The 17,151-nt window shown below is 35.5% G+C and overlaps 2 protein-coding genes across 3 annotated transcripts; one reads left to right on the top strand and one right to left on the bottom strand.

The window, feature by feature from the left end:
- Positions 1-6,151: 6,151 nt before the first annotated feature.
- LOC106376359 lies at positions 6,152-11,499 on the bottom strand. The gene is made up of 8 exons (XM_013816423.3): positions 8,417-11,499; positions 8,030-8,287; positions 7,775-7,886; positions 7,577-7,701; positions 7,154-7,419; positions 6,923-7,080; positions 6,734-6,854; positions 6,152-6,666 (listed from the first exon to the last, which is right to left on the bottom strand). Exons 5-8 carry the CDS (start codon positions 7,235-7,237, stop codon positions 6,253-6,255), a joined length of 777 nt encoding a protein of 258 aa, XP_013671877.1. The 5' UTR covers positions 7,238-7,419; positions 7,577-7,701; positions 7,775-7,886; positions 8,030-8,287; positions 8,417-11,499; the 3' UTR covers positions 6,152-6,252.
- Positions 11,500-12,297: 798 nt separating this feature from the next.
- On the top strand, positions 12,298-15,094 carry LOC125580793 (crooked neck-like protein 1). 2 transcript variants are annotated; one of them, XM_048745947.1, is made up of 2 exons: positions 12,298-14,472; positions 14,890-15,094. In XM_048745947.1, the coding sequence occupies exon 1, from the start codon at positions 12,298-12,300 to the stop codon at positions 12,880-12,882; it is 585 nt and encodes a 194-aa protein (XP_048601904.1). In that variant the 3' UTR covers positions 12,883-14,472; positions 14,890-15,094. The 2 variants fall into 2 exon arrangements, with proteins under 2 accessions (XP_048601904.1, XP_048601903.1); XM_048745946.1 differs by having other exon boundaries at positions 12,298-14,808.
- Positions 15,095-17,151: the final 2,057 nt, after the last annotated feature.

The following is a 17,151-nucleotide window of genomic DNA, read 5'->3' as shown; positions in this document are numbered from 1 at the left end:
ATTAAACTTAGGATAATATTTATTTAAAATGTAATTTTCAAAATTTTCAAACAAATTCTAAAAATATTTTTTAAATATTTTGTTATAATTTTTAAAAAAATATTGAGTTGCATTTCAAATAAAAAGGTAAAGATATTAAAAATATTCTAATTAAAATATGTAAAATTTAATATAGTTTTAAGGAAATGGTCAAAATAAAAAAAAAACACATAAAAAATCATGATTTTTGTTAACTGGGCGGATCATTATTTATATGATATCACACACGAAAGAAAAATTTATGTTTTACAATTCCCCTAGACTATATTTGCGAAGTGATTTTGCCACATGTCCTTTATACAATCAATTTCACAAAACAAATATGACATGACTACTAAAATTGATGACATGTCTTATAGCTTAATATGACATGGAAAATTGTATTTAACGTACATTTATGTTTTTGGTAAACTTTTTAAAACATGGTAATAACTCATATACTACATTTAATGTCAATTTATATTTTTGAAATTTATTTTAGAATATGGTAATAACTTATAAATCATCATTAAAATATATATATTCAAATATGACATTATAAATTTCAAAATATAATTTAGTTATATATTTTTTAATTATACAATTTTATTTACATTTTTTACGATCCCCTAGACTATATTTGCGAAGTAATTTTCCCACATGTCCTCATTATAATCAATTTAACAAAACAAATTTGACATGACTACTGAAATTGATGACATGACTTCCAAAAAAATATGACATGAATAATTTTATTTAATATTGATTTATATTTTTGATAAACTTATTAGAATATGATAATAATTCATATATTACATTGAATATTGATATTTCTTTTTGGTAAATTTTTTTTTAAATATGGTAATAGCTCATACATCATCTATTCCCGTAAACTATATTTCCGAAGTGATTTTGCTTCATGTCCTTTATAAAATTAATTTCACAAAACAAATATGACATGTCTACTGAAATTGATGACATGTCTTATAGCTTAATATGACATGGACAATTACATTTAATGTTCATTTATATTTTTGGTAAACTTTTTAAAATATGGTAATAACTCATATACTACATTTAATGTCAATTTATATTTTTGAAATTTATTTTAGAATATGGTAATAACTCATAAATCATCATTAAAATAAATATATTCAAATATGGCATTATAAATTTTGAAATATAATTTAGGTATATATTTTTTTAATTATAAAATTTTATTTACATTGTTTACGATACCCTAGACTATATTTGCGAAGTGATTTTGCCACATGTCCTCTTTATAATCAATTTAACAAAACAAATATGACATGACTACTGAAATTGATGACATGGCTTCCAGAAAAATATGACATGAATAATTTCACTTACTGTTGTTTTATATTTTGACAAACTTATTAAAATATAGTAACAATTCATATATTAAATTCACCTTTGATATTTCTTTTTGGTAAACTTTTTTAAAATATGGTAATAGCTCATACATCATCTATAAAATAAATATATTCAAATATAACATTTCAAATTTTGAAATATTATTATTTTGTATAATTATACAATTTATATTATTAAAGCTTTAAAAAATTTCTACAACTTTAAAAAAAATTAAATATCTAATCGTAAGATCGTTAAATTTTATAAATATTGTTTAGGGTAAATTTTTGATAATTATACAATTTTATATCATTTTTATTAGTTTGATACAAATTGATTAAATATATATCAAATCTATATTAAATATTAGTAAAAAATAGTAAAATCTATAATATTTAATAAAATTTATTTTTAAATATAAGTTAGATTTAAAAAAGTTCTTTACCGCACATGGTGCAGGAAAACACCTAGTATCTAATTAACTCTATATACTCATTTTTTATATTTTTTTAAATGATATCACACATTCGTAAAAAAATAGATAGTTTAAGATGCAAAAAAAAATATTTACTTAATGAATATAATATGAACGAATATAACAAATACGTCATTTAATAAAATAAATAATTAAAAACTGAAAATTCATACCCGCGCTGGTGCGCTGATCAGAGTCTAGTCTTTATTATTTGGGTAGTCGATTTTATAAGATTATCTCGTTTTTTTTTTATAAAATCTATAAATATCTACATTTTTATTAAGTAATGGTGAGGTAGATATGATCCACATCAACAAAGGTCATGGCTGCACCTTAGAGAGTTTAGACCCCCTGTTCCAATGAGCTCGTGTAATCAAGATCCATGACCTAATAGATGTATAATCAAACTCGTATAGCCAGTGTGTGATATGATCCACATCAACAAAGGTCATGGGACGCCATCAAGAGATGGATAAAGGACTGCAATGTCTGAGGCATATATATATATATATGGCATCACCGAATGCAAAAGAGAGATCGATGATCATGTGTATGAGTCCATGAGTATATTCTGGCCGATGAGCCATAATTTGATAAAATTGTAAAGCTCCTTGCAGCAATGATCAATGACCACATCATGATCTTGGACACTCATGGAACGAGTTGTGGACATGTATAAACAATGTCTATAATTCAAACATGGATCGATCCGTATGGTCGATGGTAGTGAGAAGAAGAAACTCACACCATCCGTACTTTATCATCATCACGGATCATAATAGCCAAAGGGAGTATCCGTGAACTTATGAAGTTGAAGTCTATGACTCAGCATGGATCAATTAAATTAAGAGTATGATGATAATAGAAAGATCAATGGACAAAGGCATTGGTACATGTCCGAGTGGTACACATCCGTGTAGTAAGACACCGGATCATAGTCTCATAACCTGAGATCATTAATTCACATTATCATGCTCGGAATATTGTCCATGAGTATGCTTAGTTTGTCCGACCAAAGCATAAGAACAGTCGATGGTAGACGATCACGTCTAGACATGGACACGTTTTGCAAAAGATCCATGCATACATGATTTGCAAAAGATTCGAGGACAATGTGGTTCACATTTATCAGCTCATCTATTTCAATAAGACACACGATGTCAAAGGACATGAGAAAGGACGTAAGAGGTCGAAGTGGTCTAATCACGGTACAAAAATAAAACTGGCCGATTCCTCACCTGCATGTTCAGGACAGTTCACGCATCTGATGCGTAGACTAAAGAAATTCCACTGAGCTTCACATCAGGGGGAGTAGTGCGTGTTGTACTCTTTTTCTTTCATCATGGTTTTGTCCCACTGGGTTTTCCTGATAAGATTTTAATGAGGCAACATAAAGCGCATTACAATTCCTGAATGGTTATGGCATCCAAGGGAGAGTGTTATAAATCAATTGGTGGATGTCCATAACTGGCCCGGTCTATAACCGGCCCATACAGAGAGAGACAGCCCAACTATAGAGAGAGAGAGAGAGTTGGCCACAGCAAGGAGAGAGAGAGAGAGAGAGAGAGAGAGAGGGCTTGGAGAAAAAGGAAACCGTCTTTCATTTTACTTGTAATTGTTATCTTTTCATTATTATGTATTAATAATTTTCCTAATCCTAGTGAGTTTAGGTTTTTGATACTTTCTTTTTTACTTATCTTGTTATCCCTATATAAGGGAACACTTATTCATTAATGAAACAGAGAAATATTCAGACCTAAAACCTTCATTTTACAACATTTTCAAACATTTTTTTAGGATTAAAAAAAAGAAAATTTCTAAAATAATTACTACTAAATATTTTTTAATAATATTTTTACTATTAAATAATTTTTAAAATTAGTTTTTATCAAAATTAGTTTTTATTATCTTATTATATGTACTTTAATTATTATATATGTAAACACATGTCAAAATATTATAAGGAAAACTATTATGAAATAGTCTTTTGGAATTATCTTCTGATTAGGATTTAAAAAAAAAAAAGTTACTATTAAATAATTTTTTAATTACTTTTTAATAAAATTCATTTTTGTTAATATCTTAATATATATATATATATATTTTCAATTATGAGATAGATTAACACATGTACATTCTTAAACGAAAAGCTAACTAAATAAGTCTCTATCTGTTGTTAGACAACTGGAATCTATTAATGAGATAAAGCTTCAAACATAACATACTCTTTAGTATATTTGTATCATACGCTAGAAACCCAGAGTAAGCTTCAGGCCAATAACATCATATAAAATTAACGATTCGCATGTATTAAGAAACCCAGAGTAAGCTTATCTGTCGAATACAAATTTTATTTTAACAATACCTGTTTGCCGAGCAGGGAAGAGTCGGAGAGAAGCTTTTGGGTTGAGAAAAGTGTTGGAGATTTAGGGCTTAATATAATTAGATGGGTTGAGTGGTCCTTTTTCCAATCAGCGATTATCGCATATACGTAACTGTAAAAAATTTCCTAAAGTGGAATATCCTGAACATCTTTATTATTTGGATAGTCGATTTTATAAGATTATGTCGTTTGTTTTTAAAAAAAAAAATCTATAAATATCTACATTTTTATTAAGTAATGGTGAGGTAGATATTCTTGTACATTATAGTTAATAAAAAATGGATATGTATTAATCAAGTATTTTTTTATTAAATAATAAGATCTAGAAGTCCATAAGATATTCAACCATAAAAACCAAAAAGTTATTAAAAAACCCCACACAAGTGAAACTGGCAATGATTGTAGAATCGATAAAAAGAAAAAAAAAAAAAACAAAAACCGTAGCTAGGAAAACATGATATGGTTTATGCTAATGAGAAACTCCAACTTATATTTCTGTGTCACGACACGTGGGACAGCTCAGGTTATGGCGAATCCACTCCACGATGCATAGGTGATGATACTTGTGGCTGCACCGTAGAGAGTTTACACCCCCTGTTCCAATGAGTTTGTCTTGGCAGATGGTGCACACTTTATCAGCTTCCTCCGGAATAGGTTCTCTTCTTGAGTTACATTGGTCATTCAATGCTACGTCGAGGTTGATCATTTTGGTCGCTTTAGGGTTGAAATCTCTTATGGAGAGGCAAGTGCGGACGTGTGTGCCTATATCCAGGAACCAAATATAGAAAACCGATGACAATAATTCATATAGAAACCGAAAACTAATCTTTTTTAAGAACAGCCTAAATAATAATCGTTTGTTTATACCATTACTTGGTCAAGAAGGTTCCCTTCACCATTTATCTAATAAATTTACTATAACCCTAATTAGGAATTGATCTAAAACTCTCATTCCTAAATGATTCTAATCTATATCTATAAATCTCTATCTTATTCTAAGACAACCAAAATTATAATAAATTGAAGTTTTTATACCTGCATAATCATTCAGTGATGGGATCACGGAAGCGAACTTATGACTGACATACTCAATGAAACCGGGAAATAGATATCATGGTAACTAAGCATGTGTTCCATGAGATCAGCCGTGTCATCCGTTAGATGACCATTACCAGTTGTCGAGTACCTTATGGAGAAGTTTATCTCTGTTTGATTGGTATTTATCCTCTTAATCTTGATGGTAAGCTGTCTATCCGGATCCGTGATTGCAGGCTCTATATCTGAGGAAAACGAATAGGAAACATGTGGTTGATGATTCATGGTGATTATCCAAACCAAGAACTCTATGCGTACTGGGGATTTCTCATTCTTTTATGGTGCTAAGTGTTGGGGTAAGTTGATTGTCTATTAGTGTTCCGTAACGGCTGTACGTTTTGCGTTTGGTCTTCATGTCATGAGTTAATGAAAGTATGGTGTTGTCTTTGAAAATATAACTCTTTTCTTCTCTTTCTTTTTATTGTTTGATGCGCACATCTCTCTTCTTGTGGGTATGGTTTTGTCTGGATATGATCAAATTCATAGATTACGTATAACCTATGAATCAAATTCTGTTTTTACCATTTTAAAAATTCTAAACTTGGATATGTTCTGTTTTTTTGATTTCATGTCTCAAATAGGAGTTTGTAATGATTATAGGAAGTTTAGATCCTTCACAGCCTGAGTCAGCTACATTTGCTTTGTTGTTTTATGTATTCTTCTTACAGGCATGACTACTCAACGAATGGACAATCTACTTAAACCCTAAACATAAAATGACCACTAAATTCTTAAAAAAAACATGCATAAGATTTAACAACATTAAAAAGATCAAACATAAACACTAAGCAAAACTCAGTAAAATATAAGTATAACCAAAAGATATTATAACCAAGACAGTTAAAATGCTGCCAAGACAAACTCGAAAATAAAATGAAACAAAGCATAGTCCTTTATTAAACCAAAATCAGTTCTTAAAACTTATTAGCCAATGAAACAAAGCATAGTCTTTCAATAAACCAAAACCAGTACTTAAAACATATTCACCACATTTGGCACGCTTAGCTTCTCCTGACTCAATCCCATCAGAACTCATTTTTCCCACTTCATCTGCAGCTTCCTCATTCTCAATGGAAGGACCATCCTCGTGATTACCCATCTGCAAAGTTTCTTCGGCGGAATGAGCAATCATGTTTTCTTCTAAGTTGCCTTCGGGTGCTGGAGCTTCAGGAGGGAGTACCTTTGTGACAGTCAAAGCTTGGGTCGTGCCTTCCAAATTGTGTTTTGAAACCTTGACATTGAACTTGTGAGTTTGTCCAATGGTACCAATCAGAGCTTGTGGCACCGGGATCACATGATCATCTCCTACGTTCTCATTGGCCTAACATAAATTTAAACACTTATGAGAATGCATTTGAAAGCTATATGATGGACAGGTTCGTAATTACCTCAAAGTAGCTCTCAACCAATTTCGATGCTGGCTTCCCAGTCAACTCACGCCCAGCGTCACTAAGAAGCACAAAAAACGCTTGATCATTGTTATCATATACAGAGAGCTTCGTGAGACACCTGTGACAGAAGAATATTAATAATGGATGACAAATGCGTGGGTGTAACAAAAACTATTGAACTCTTACTCTGCAACACCAGCAACTTCAGCTTTCCCACATTTCTTACACATAAGCGTGGTAGGCCCTTTGGTTGCCTTAGTTTTGCACCCACCATAGGCGATATAATACCACGCAGAACCATGCACAACATCATCAATGGTGGCTGTGCACTCAAACCAAGCAACCTGTGTAATTGTAGATTTACATAAATAACTAAGGCCAGCACAATGAATGTGTAAAACGTATGAGTGATTATACCTTTGCTCCTTCTTTCTTGATGTAGGAGAATAGTTCTCCTATAGTAACTATCTCAGCCTTGGTGACAATTTCGGCATTAACCATGTTAGCAACATCCGATTTTGAGCTCAACCTGAAGTAAAGGTTCCCCAAAAATTATGTAAGTCAAAGCTTCCAAATGCTTATGCAACTAAGAAATAATTACTAAGTCAGATAATCCCTGGTTGGTTGAACATCCATGTCAAAGAACACACGCGAAGATGACATAAAGGATAGAGCTAGCGCGCCTGTAGCACAAGTAATGTTATCATACCAAACAAAAATAAATTATCACATCGCAAAGGTAAAAACAAATCTCACTCAACAACTATCGTGACTAATCTATGTTCTTCACGCATTCTATTAACATATATAAACAATAAGCAAAGATTTGGAATTACTAACCTCCAAATCGTTTCGGGTTGACAGTGGTCACCATAATAACACTCGGAGTGTTTTCATGTGCCTTAAACTTCTCACAGAGGTCAGTGGCAGCCTTGTCCCATAGATAGAGCTTCATCACATGACCACTGCAACAAACCAAAACTCATGAGATCAGTGAAATTGTATAGGCATAGATCAAAAACATGAAGAATAACTTACTCATGTGTTTGAACATGAACCAAAATTTTGCCTTGTAGAAGCTATCTCGACTTCATCACAAGACTGTCATTCAGAGTCTGCTCATTCACCAGTTTCATGTGACCAACATAATCTGCAAGAAAATTAAATATAACTTAATACTCTATATACTAAATAAACCGAGAACCCATGAAACAAACCTAAACAACTAAGATCGAGACATAACATCATCCAAACCAATCAAGTGCTAAACCATAAAATCTGGTGGAATCTTACAGTAAAGATCCCCCTTGAGGTCAGAGACCGCTTCAAATTCTTCATATCCATAGAAGCGGAACCGATCTTCAGGAAACTGAACCGGACTATCCTCGAGATCAGAGAGGACAGAATTTCATGAGAAAGCAATGGTCACGTCTGGTTCAGCAACCCGGTACACAATCTTGCTTTTAGATCCATAAAACTTATTAAGTCTGTAGATGGAACCAGCGATAATATGTGGCAAATAGGTGTCAATCCTGCTCGGTGGGATGAATCCTTAGATCACAGTACCATGTTGATAACAAAAAAAAAATGAATGTTAGTAATTTAATCAATCAAAACCGATAAAAGAGAAATCAAATATGTCGGAATAAAAATGTTCGTCAATCAGAAGCATTTCTATACCAATAAGTATCTTCGTGAGTGCGTTCCGAGCCTCCCAAAAATGGATCAGACGAAACCTTAACTCGCCTTCTTGTGGTCCAAACTTGACATCTTTGAAGAACAGCACTTCATCAGTTTTGGCGGAGGGGACACCAGATCCGCCGCTATGTTTGATCGTCCCAGCGGAGGAGACAACGGCCTTGCCGTTTGATTTCTTTGGTATAAGATCGCCGGAGACAGCGTTGGCGCAAGAGCCACCGGTTTGTTCGGTATGTCTGATCTGCTCGGTGGAGGAGACAACGGCCTTGCCGTTTGGTTTCGTCTTCTTAGGATCGCCGGAGACATCTGTAGCGATAGAGACACCGGTTTGGCCGTCTCGTTTGACCGGCTCGGCGGAGGAGACAACGTCCTTTCCGTTTGGTTTCCTCGCGGTAAGATCGCCGGAAACAGGAGATTTGCTGTTTGAATTCATGGCTTGAGAGAGTTTTGTGTGTAACAAATGTGGGGAAACATATGAATGTTATAAAGAATCTCAGAGGGAGATAGACGAAAAGAGCCCATTAATGAGATTTCCAGAGGATTCATTGTACACTCATGAATACGGTGTCGATTGATCGATCCGTTGAAGAAGGGGAAAGGGCAAAGAGATGAGATGTCGAAGAGATTCATCGCCTGACCGTTTTAGGGTTACTAAAGAGCGAAGAGATGAGATGTCGAAATTATCCGATTTTCTCAGATTTGGGCTTTTGACCCACATGTTTCTTCCCTTTTCACGGATCAAAAAAAAATATTAACAGCCCAAGATCAGCCCAAGTTCGGGTTGACTTGGAGGAAAGAACCAACCCCATTGGATGATTTTAATTGCCGACGTGGACACCCTAGCTATTGAGAATATCTCCTTTTTACTTATTGTTTGATTGTATAAAGTAAACGATGAGATTTAGAAGCATTAACACTCATCTTTATACTCATTGTAGGTAGAGGAAGATTAGACGTGATGTGTGATTATCATTGCTTACTTGCAATAAGCAATATTGTCAGTTGAAGTTGTGAATGCGAAAGAGATGAAGATTAGTTAGAGCTCTTGGAATTATATTGGATTACAATATATTGCTTGTCATAAGGATAGACAAAATCGTGTTATTATATAATAAGATTGGTAAATATTTGTAGAGAATAAAAAATTGGTCTAAGGTTTGTCCAACTTGATTATAAAACTACCACGTATGCAATGTAGAAATGTAAGATGATAACAACTCAGCAAGATTAAAATGTAATTAATATAAAATATATTATTTTTTATAAACTGAATTACCCAAAAAAAACTGGATTATTCTGTTATTTTTTATTCAAAAAAATTAAAATTATTTTAATTTCTCGATAGAACTGATAACTTGAATAATTTTTTATCCAAAATATTCAAATTTATCCGAGTTATTTGATATTTTATCCAAAATTCAAAATGTGATTTTAGCAGATTATTCAAAATAATCCAAAAAATAAGAATGAATTAGAACCGAGTTGAGCTCAAAATTTTAACGAGGGTAGAGGGCCTAACGTTCTTTTTTGAACCAAACCAAAAACCAAAAATAAACAACAATGTGTATATTTTATTTTTCTAATTTTTTTTAGGAAAGACGTTTGTTTCCTGACACTGCGTGCTAGGTTATCCGCCTTTGTATTTTGCGTTCTTGGTACATGTATAATCTCTGATCGTGTGAAGCTCTCTTTCAGACTCTTGATATCTTCCAAATAACTTGCAAAAACTGGCCACTCTTCTGGTTCCGAAACCATCTTCACCAATTGAGAACAATCCGTTGCAAACGTAACCTGGAATTGACGTAAATTCTTCATACATTCCATAGCCCATAGTAGCGCCTCCATCTCTGCATGCAAGGGAGTTAAAGAAGCTCTTACATTCCTGGCTCCCATTAGACTTTCAAAACCTTCTAAAGTACTGAACCAACCCTGACCAGAGAACATATCCCCCTCTTTCCATGATCCATCAGTAAAACACCATCTTCCAGGAATTGACGGCAGAGATGCCTGAACCTGTGTTCCCGTGTTCTGGTCCTTCAAAATCTGTGCCTCTGCCCAGAGTGTGGATTCCGTTTCTGTCAACTTAAGAGTGTCCCGAGGGTCCATATCCAGATTACTAAAAACTTTATTATTTCTTCCTTTCCAGATGTACCAAAGTATCCAAGCAAAGTGATGATCCTCCATCGGTGGAACAACTCTCCAGAAAAGGTGATCCATGTTTGTAAATATAGAGCTTGTTGGGAAAATAATTGGATTTGTTGGTATCTTTGACAGCGCCCAAACCTGAATTGCTGGAGGACACTCAGAAAACACATGGTTAATCGACTCCTCATCCGCTCCACATCTTGCACAACATATATCTCCTTGGATCCCTCGCACCTGCAAATTCTTCTTAACTGCAACACACCCTGAAACCAATTGCCAAAGAAAATGTTTTATTTTTGGTGGGCACCCTAGTTTCCAACAAAATGCCTTCAAAACATCAACTGTAGGTCCAATTAATACTGGTGATCTTTCCCTATCCGGGTAAATCCTCTCTACTTGATATCCTGATTTAACCGTAAATTTTCCATTATTTGTGAAATGTCATCCTTCCCTATCAACCAACTGGTTTCTGCTCAGTGGTATGCTCTCTATGATTTTCACATCCTGTGGGTCTTCCAAAGTACGAATAACCTGCGAATTCCATTTTCGCGAAGTGGAATCAATAAGGGAATCCACAGTAAGGTCTGGATACAAATTGTGTTGATTTTTATTGGCGTTGATTTTTATTGGCCGGTCTCGGGCGAGTGGTTGGGAGCCAAGGATCGTTCCATACAGATATAGAAGATCATGTTCCCACCCTTTTGATTAGTCCTTTGCTTACCAGAGATCTAGCAGATACAATACTCCTCCAGCCGTATGACGGAGAGTATGATCGAATCGGTTCCAGGGGTGAGGCGTTCCTATAATACCTACCCTTGAAAACTCGAGAAAATAAAGTGTTTGGCTTTTCTATTAGCCTCCACAACTGTTTACCAAGCATAGCTGTATTGAAATCAGTTATATCCTTGAAACCTAGTCCTCCATCTTTCTTGCTGACACATACCTTGTCCCATGATTTCCAATGTAACCCTCTTGTACTGCCCCCAGGACTCCACCAAAATTGTGCTACTGCACTCGTCAATTTTTTTGCAGTTGCCTTAGGCAAACGATAACAAGACATCATATGGTTCGGCAGTGCCGTAATCACTGATTTGATGATCACTTCCTTTCCTCCTTTACATGGATCAATATCTCCCGGTGTGGTTTACAGAGTCAATATGGATCTGTAATGTTGTGGACAAAAAAAAAAAAAAAAATTTTTAGGAAAAACGAAAATAAAAAAGGAAATAAGATTTAAAAAAATGAAATAAGAGATAAGAAAAAGGAAAGAGTAGTTCTATATAAGAAACTAGTTGGCTGGGTTTCTGCTGAAACGAGAACAACAGCAAAAGAAAGACAAGAACACGAAGGTTTCCGTCTGCGAAAAAGAGTCGAAGCTTCCAAGGCCGACACGGGTGAAGAACAAGTCCCCAGAGGCGGTGCAAATCACCGCCGAGCAGCTCCTCCGAGAGGCTCGAGAGAGGCAAGAGCCTGAGGTCCTTCCCTCTGAGCATAGCATCACTGACTCGACTGAACTTTCCGACTACAGACTCCGCCGCCGTAAGGAGTTTGAGGACCGGGTCAGCCGGGGAGGACGATCCGATGTCCAAGTCTGGGTAAACTACGCGCGGTGGGAAGAGTCACAGAAGGATTACGCGCGTGCTAGGAGCGTGTGGGAACGAGCCCTGAAAGACCATCACCGGAACCACGCGCTCTGGGTCAAGTACGCAGAGTCGGAGATGAAGAACAAGTTCGTCAACTCTGCCAGACACGTTTGGGATCGAGCCGTTTATCTTCTCCCTCGCGTGGACCTGCTCTGGTACAAGTACTCACACATGGAGGAGATGCTCGGGAACATCGCCGGAGCCAGACAGATATTCGAGCGGTGGATGAACTGGTCACCGGATCAACAAGGCTGGCTCTCGTTTGCTAAATTCGAGCTGCGGTATAACGAAACAGAGCGTGCGAGATCCATCTACGAGAGGTTCTTTCTTTGCCATCCCAAAGCTTCTTCCTTTATCAGATATGCAGAGTTTGAGGTCAAGTGCGGTGAAGTTTCCCGTGCGAGGGATGTCTACGAACGAGCCATGGAGAAGCTTGAAGGAGGCTATGAAGAAGCAGAGATGCTCTATCTTGCCTTTGCTGAATTCGAACAAGGATGCAATGAGTTCCAACGTGCTAGGGTTATCTACAAGTTCGCTCTTGATCATATCCCTATAGGAAGAGCAGAGGAACTCTACACAAGGTTTATTGCCTTTGAGAAACAGCACGGGGACAAGCAAGGGATTGAGGACGCCATTGTCGGGAGGAGGAGGACACTTTAGTACAAGATGATGCTCGTAGATTTAAGAAACACAAGTTTTTTTGAATTGATTCTCTCATGTCTCTCTGTTTTGTTATTCATCTCGAATTGGTTTGGTTGAGTGATTAGGCATAATATACCCGATAGAGACTGAAATAACTTTTTGTGTGGATAAGAAGAAAAAGACTATATGAAGGAACGAAAATGCCTTTTATCTCTCTCTCTCTCTGGCTAGTTACGTTTCTTACATCTACTCTGACATTCTCTCTTTTTTTCCCTACCCCACCTCTTACGCTTTTTTTCTCTTTTTCTTTATTCCACGTTTTTACTCACATACACCTCTTTCTTCTTTAACATCTTTTTTTTTTCCATTTTTGATTGTACTTGGGCTTGAACTTGTCCTGCGCTACACCCGAATTTTTTTTTTTTTTTTTAACTCTGAAAAATTGCATTATATAGTTTAGTCTAAAGACTATAACATCCAAACAGAACCGAGAAAAACATAAACAGAAAAGCAAAAACATAGAGTACTAAACCAAGAATATCACCATCCAACCAGAACGAATATTTCATAGCCTCCCCGTCATATCTTCCAGAAACCCATCCTCTTAATCATCTTCCCTGCTTATCATCTTCCAACAAAGCACACATCCACTCGGGAGCTCCTCGAGCAACGTAAGACTGATACCTCATCTCCATGGTTACACTGTCCGCTATCTTCGCAGCACATCTGTTCACTCTTACTGATGCACCGCTCAAACTCCACTCATTTATTTTCTCCAGTGCATTTCTCAACTTTGTTCCTTGGTATCTAAACGCTGGCCAAGCTTTTGGTCTCAGAACCACTCCAACTAAATCCATAGCCTCCGTTTCAAAAATTACTTTATGCAGGCGGTGGCTTGCCATTGACTCAATCGCCCACATTAATCCCAGAAACCTTCCCTCGGCTAGAGAGTTTACATTCCCAAAAGCTCTCCTACTGTGTAATAAGACATCACCATGCTCGTTACGAACGATCCATGATGCCCCCATCAACCAGTTCCTTTTTGACCATGAAACGCCTACATTACACTTAACGAGACCTTCTCTTGGGGTTTCCCATCTACTTAGACTTCCAGAGTTATGGTCTATTGTCCCACTCCGTGACAACTCAAGCTTTTGAGCATCAAACGACTCCTTTGAATCCTCCCTCACTTTCATAACTGTGTCCTCTGCTGAAAACTCTCTCCCTTCAGAGATAAAAACGTTTCTGTTCTTCCAGAGCATCCACAAGATCCAAGGAAAGGACCTTGGATTTTTTTTTATATCATAATTTAAATTAAATCATTATAATTTGGTATTTGAATATATCTGTTATCAAAGCAAACGCTTCAAAAATTAGAACTCTCTTGTTTATCTCTCTAAAAAAACCTCTCTTCTTTGAGATCTCATTTGTTTCTTTCCGGTGAATCGGCTCCGGTTTCTTTCTCTAGAACCGGAGCCGGTCTTCTATTTCTGATCCTCTTAGTGTATCGTTTGTTGGTGTAAAGATAGGTGAATCGGCGGTGTTCATATGCTCTTTTGTTTGGGATTAAGTCCTATTTACAGCAAAAAGTTCCAGATCTACTAGATGGTCGGTGTGGCTCTTGTCCACTTATGCTTTTTGTCTGTAAATTGATTCTAGATCTGCCGAATCTGATGCTTTCGTGTTGTTTTGTGTCTCGTTGGCTCATTTCTCTATTTGCATGGCTCTGTTTTCTCCTTTTGATCTCTTTGGGGTCACTCTGGGTTCGATCTTTTGCTAATCTGTTCTAGGTTAGCTTTGCATGGTGTTGATTGGATCGCTCCTTGTCATCTCCCTTGAGATCTGATCGAGGTCTCACCTTCTCATATAGCTTCCTCTTTGGCGTCTATTCGGTCGCTCTACTGCTTCCTCGCCATATCTGATTCTCTGGTCTAGGGCCTTTTGGTGTGTTTTCCAAAAGTTATGACCTTTCGGAATTGAAGCTATGGATTTATGCTTTATTTGGTTTGTGCTTATTCACTATAGGAGGATTCGTTTATCTACTTGATGGTGACAATCTTCTACCTAAGATTGCAAGGAGATCTGGTGGTCATGCGTTTGGATATGAGCTCATCTTTTTTTTTAAACTCGTAATTGCATCTTTGTAGCCTTTGGTTATCTTTGATCTTTGTAAAGGTTCCCTTTGTTTAGGGCTTTAATTCCAGAAAACTTAGGTTTTGCCGGCCTTGTCTCCGGGGTTGTGTTAACGCCGCCGGCTTAAGTGTATCAAAAACGCATCCCATCCTTGTATTTTCTAAAGTTAATATAATCGTAGTGTTTAAAAAAAAAGAATATATCTGTTATATATGCTTTGACTGATTATAAAATATAAATCATTAATCAAATTTAACTTTTTGTATTGAGAAAACTATAAATAATAAGTGAGCCTTATTTACAATTCAAATATTCTTTATTTATTTATTTAGGGTTTCAGAAAAAACTCTTAACATTCATTTAAATTAAATAAGAATAATTTAAATTGTTTCTCGCTATTAAATATGTTGTAAATATGTATTTAATTCATCTAAACTAAAATAAAATTATTTGTCATAAAAAACACAAAAAGTAGTAATTAAATGGTTTGAATCATTGTGAGCCAGAACCTCCTATTTAGAGCTCATTATGTGATTTTTTTTAAAAAAATTTAGGTGCGCATAAACTAAAAAGGGGTTACAGATGAATTGATTACCCTTCAGGCTCTTTCGATAAGTCAGTATCCACATATTAATGCCAGCCAGTGTTGCAACGCGAATCTGCTGCTACTTCTCTCCGGTGCATATCTTTTTTCTCAAGTTCTTCCTAGATTGACATAGAAGAAATATGGTAACATAAAAGTAAACATTTTCTATAGTCACCTTTTTAAATATACCTGTACAGTGGCCATTTCGAACATAACATCATAAAATATAATCAAGGAGGACTGTTCTAAATGTCATATATCGGAATATTTACAAAAGAAAAAGATCGACAATTATTGTTTGTAAAATAGAATAAAATGTAGATACAATCTTCAAAAAGAATGGAGACCTTCCAATTGAACTTTTACGTAGCCATAGAGTGTTAAAATTCTCGGATGATTCTTCTTGAGGAAGTTTCAAAGCGGGCATCACTGGCTCAGGCTGGCATGCAAGAATTTATTGATACTGAGATGGAGATATAGATGGATCTTGAGTAAGTTTAAGTTATCCTTTAAAAGGTGGGCAAAGGGATGTGTGAATCCCTTCCAAAGCAGCATCTGTAGGAGAAAAAGACTTGGCCGAAATAAGTTTTTCAACATTCTCAACTTGCATAAGGTCTAAACACCCATTCAAAACACACATGAAGTCTAAACTCTCCTCGAACATGCACCGCATATCCAACCAGAATGTAAAAGAAGATTTAGAATCTATAGGCTATAGCCAAAGCTCACCGATAAACTCTTAAACACATCAAATAACCAAGACATCTGTAATACAAAGCTCACCGAAAATGCCTTTTGTTTTTATCTCTCTCTTCCTACTCTCTCTCTCTCTCTTCTACTTACGTTTCTTACATCTACTCTGACATTCTCTCTATTTTCTCTTACCCCACCTCTTACACTTTTATTATACAGTAATGTTTTTCAATTGACGAGATAGCGAAGACTTATGGTGATTTAGATAAAAATAACAGAACTTAAAATTGATATTTTATGTACTTGAAAATGGAAGAAAAATGAATCACATCATAATTTGTAATGAATGGAACTTTGAAAAAAGTAACAGAGAAATAGAGCTTGGAGAAGAAACACATAAAAGAAAAAGAAAAAGAAAAAGAAATTTTGGAGAAGAAAGAGATTGGGAAAGTAAAAAGAATTTTTTTTAACGTCTAATTAATTATGCTATTACAATGATGAGAAATATTACATAGACGATTCTACAGCCGACAATTCTACCATCATATGAAAATGCACGTCTGACTGCATCGCTCCGAGCCGCCTTATGAGATCCATGTTCGATGATACGCCCTTGCACCATGCTGAAGACCTCTTGTAACATTTTTTCTCCATGATCTGCATAATTTACGTTTTCTGGGGTTTGAACCCCAGACCTCCTGGTGTAGAGGTATTAATGAACTCTTAGTCAAACTACTGGACCAGACCAGTGCCATCCCAAAACTTTATGAGGCTTAAAGCCTGTCAAGATATGTGGCCCTTATAAATAAAATTGTTATTAACAAAAACGTATGAAAAGGGTTTGGTATTACTCGAACTAGGAACAAAAAAATCCA

This window comes from Brassica napus, chromosome C1 (assembly GCF_020379485.1).
Source record: "Brassica napus cultivar Da-Ae chromosome C1, Da-Ae, whole genome shotgun sequence".
Taxonomy (NCBI): domain Eukaryota; kingdom Viridiplantae; phylum Streptophyta; class Magnoliopsida; order Brassicales; family Brassicaceae; genus Brassica; species Brassica napus.
This window is presented reverse-complemented; position numbering and strand designations above follow the sequence as displayed.

What these genes read in the sequence shown, in the direction of transcription:
- LOC106376359 (XM_013816423.3), bottom strand. Translation starts at nt 7,237, where the DNA reads ATGGTTAATGCCGAAATTGTCACCAAGGCTGAGATAGTTACTATAGGA. An exon ending in TCAAGAAAGAAGGAGCAAAG is followed by an intron (nt 7,081 to 7,153) that starts GTATAATCACTC and finishes ACAATTACACAG; the next exon opens with GTTGCTTGGTTTGAGTGCAC. An exon ending in TGGTTGAGAGCTACTTTGAG is followed by an intron (nt 6,667 to 6,733) that starts GTAATTACGAAC and finishes AATTTATGTTAG; the next exon opens with GCCAATGAGAACGTAGGAGA.
- LOC125580793 (XM_048745947.1), top strand. Translation starts at nt 12,298, where the DNA reads ATGAAGAACAAGTTCGTCAACTCTGCCAGACACGTTTGGGATCGAGCC.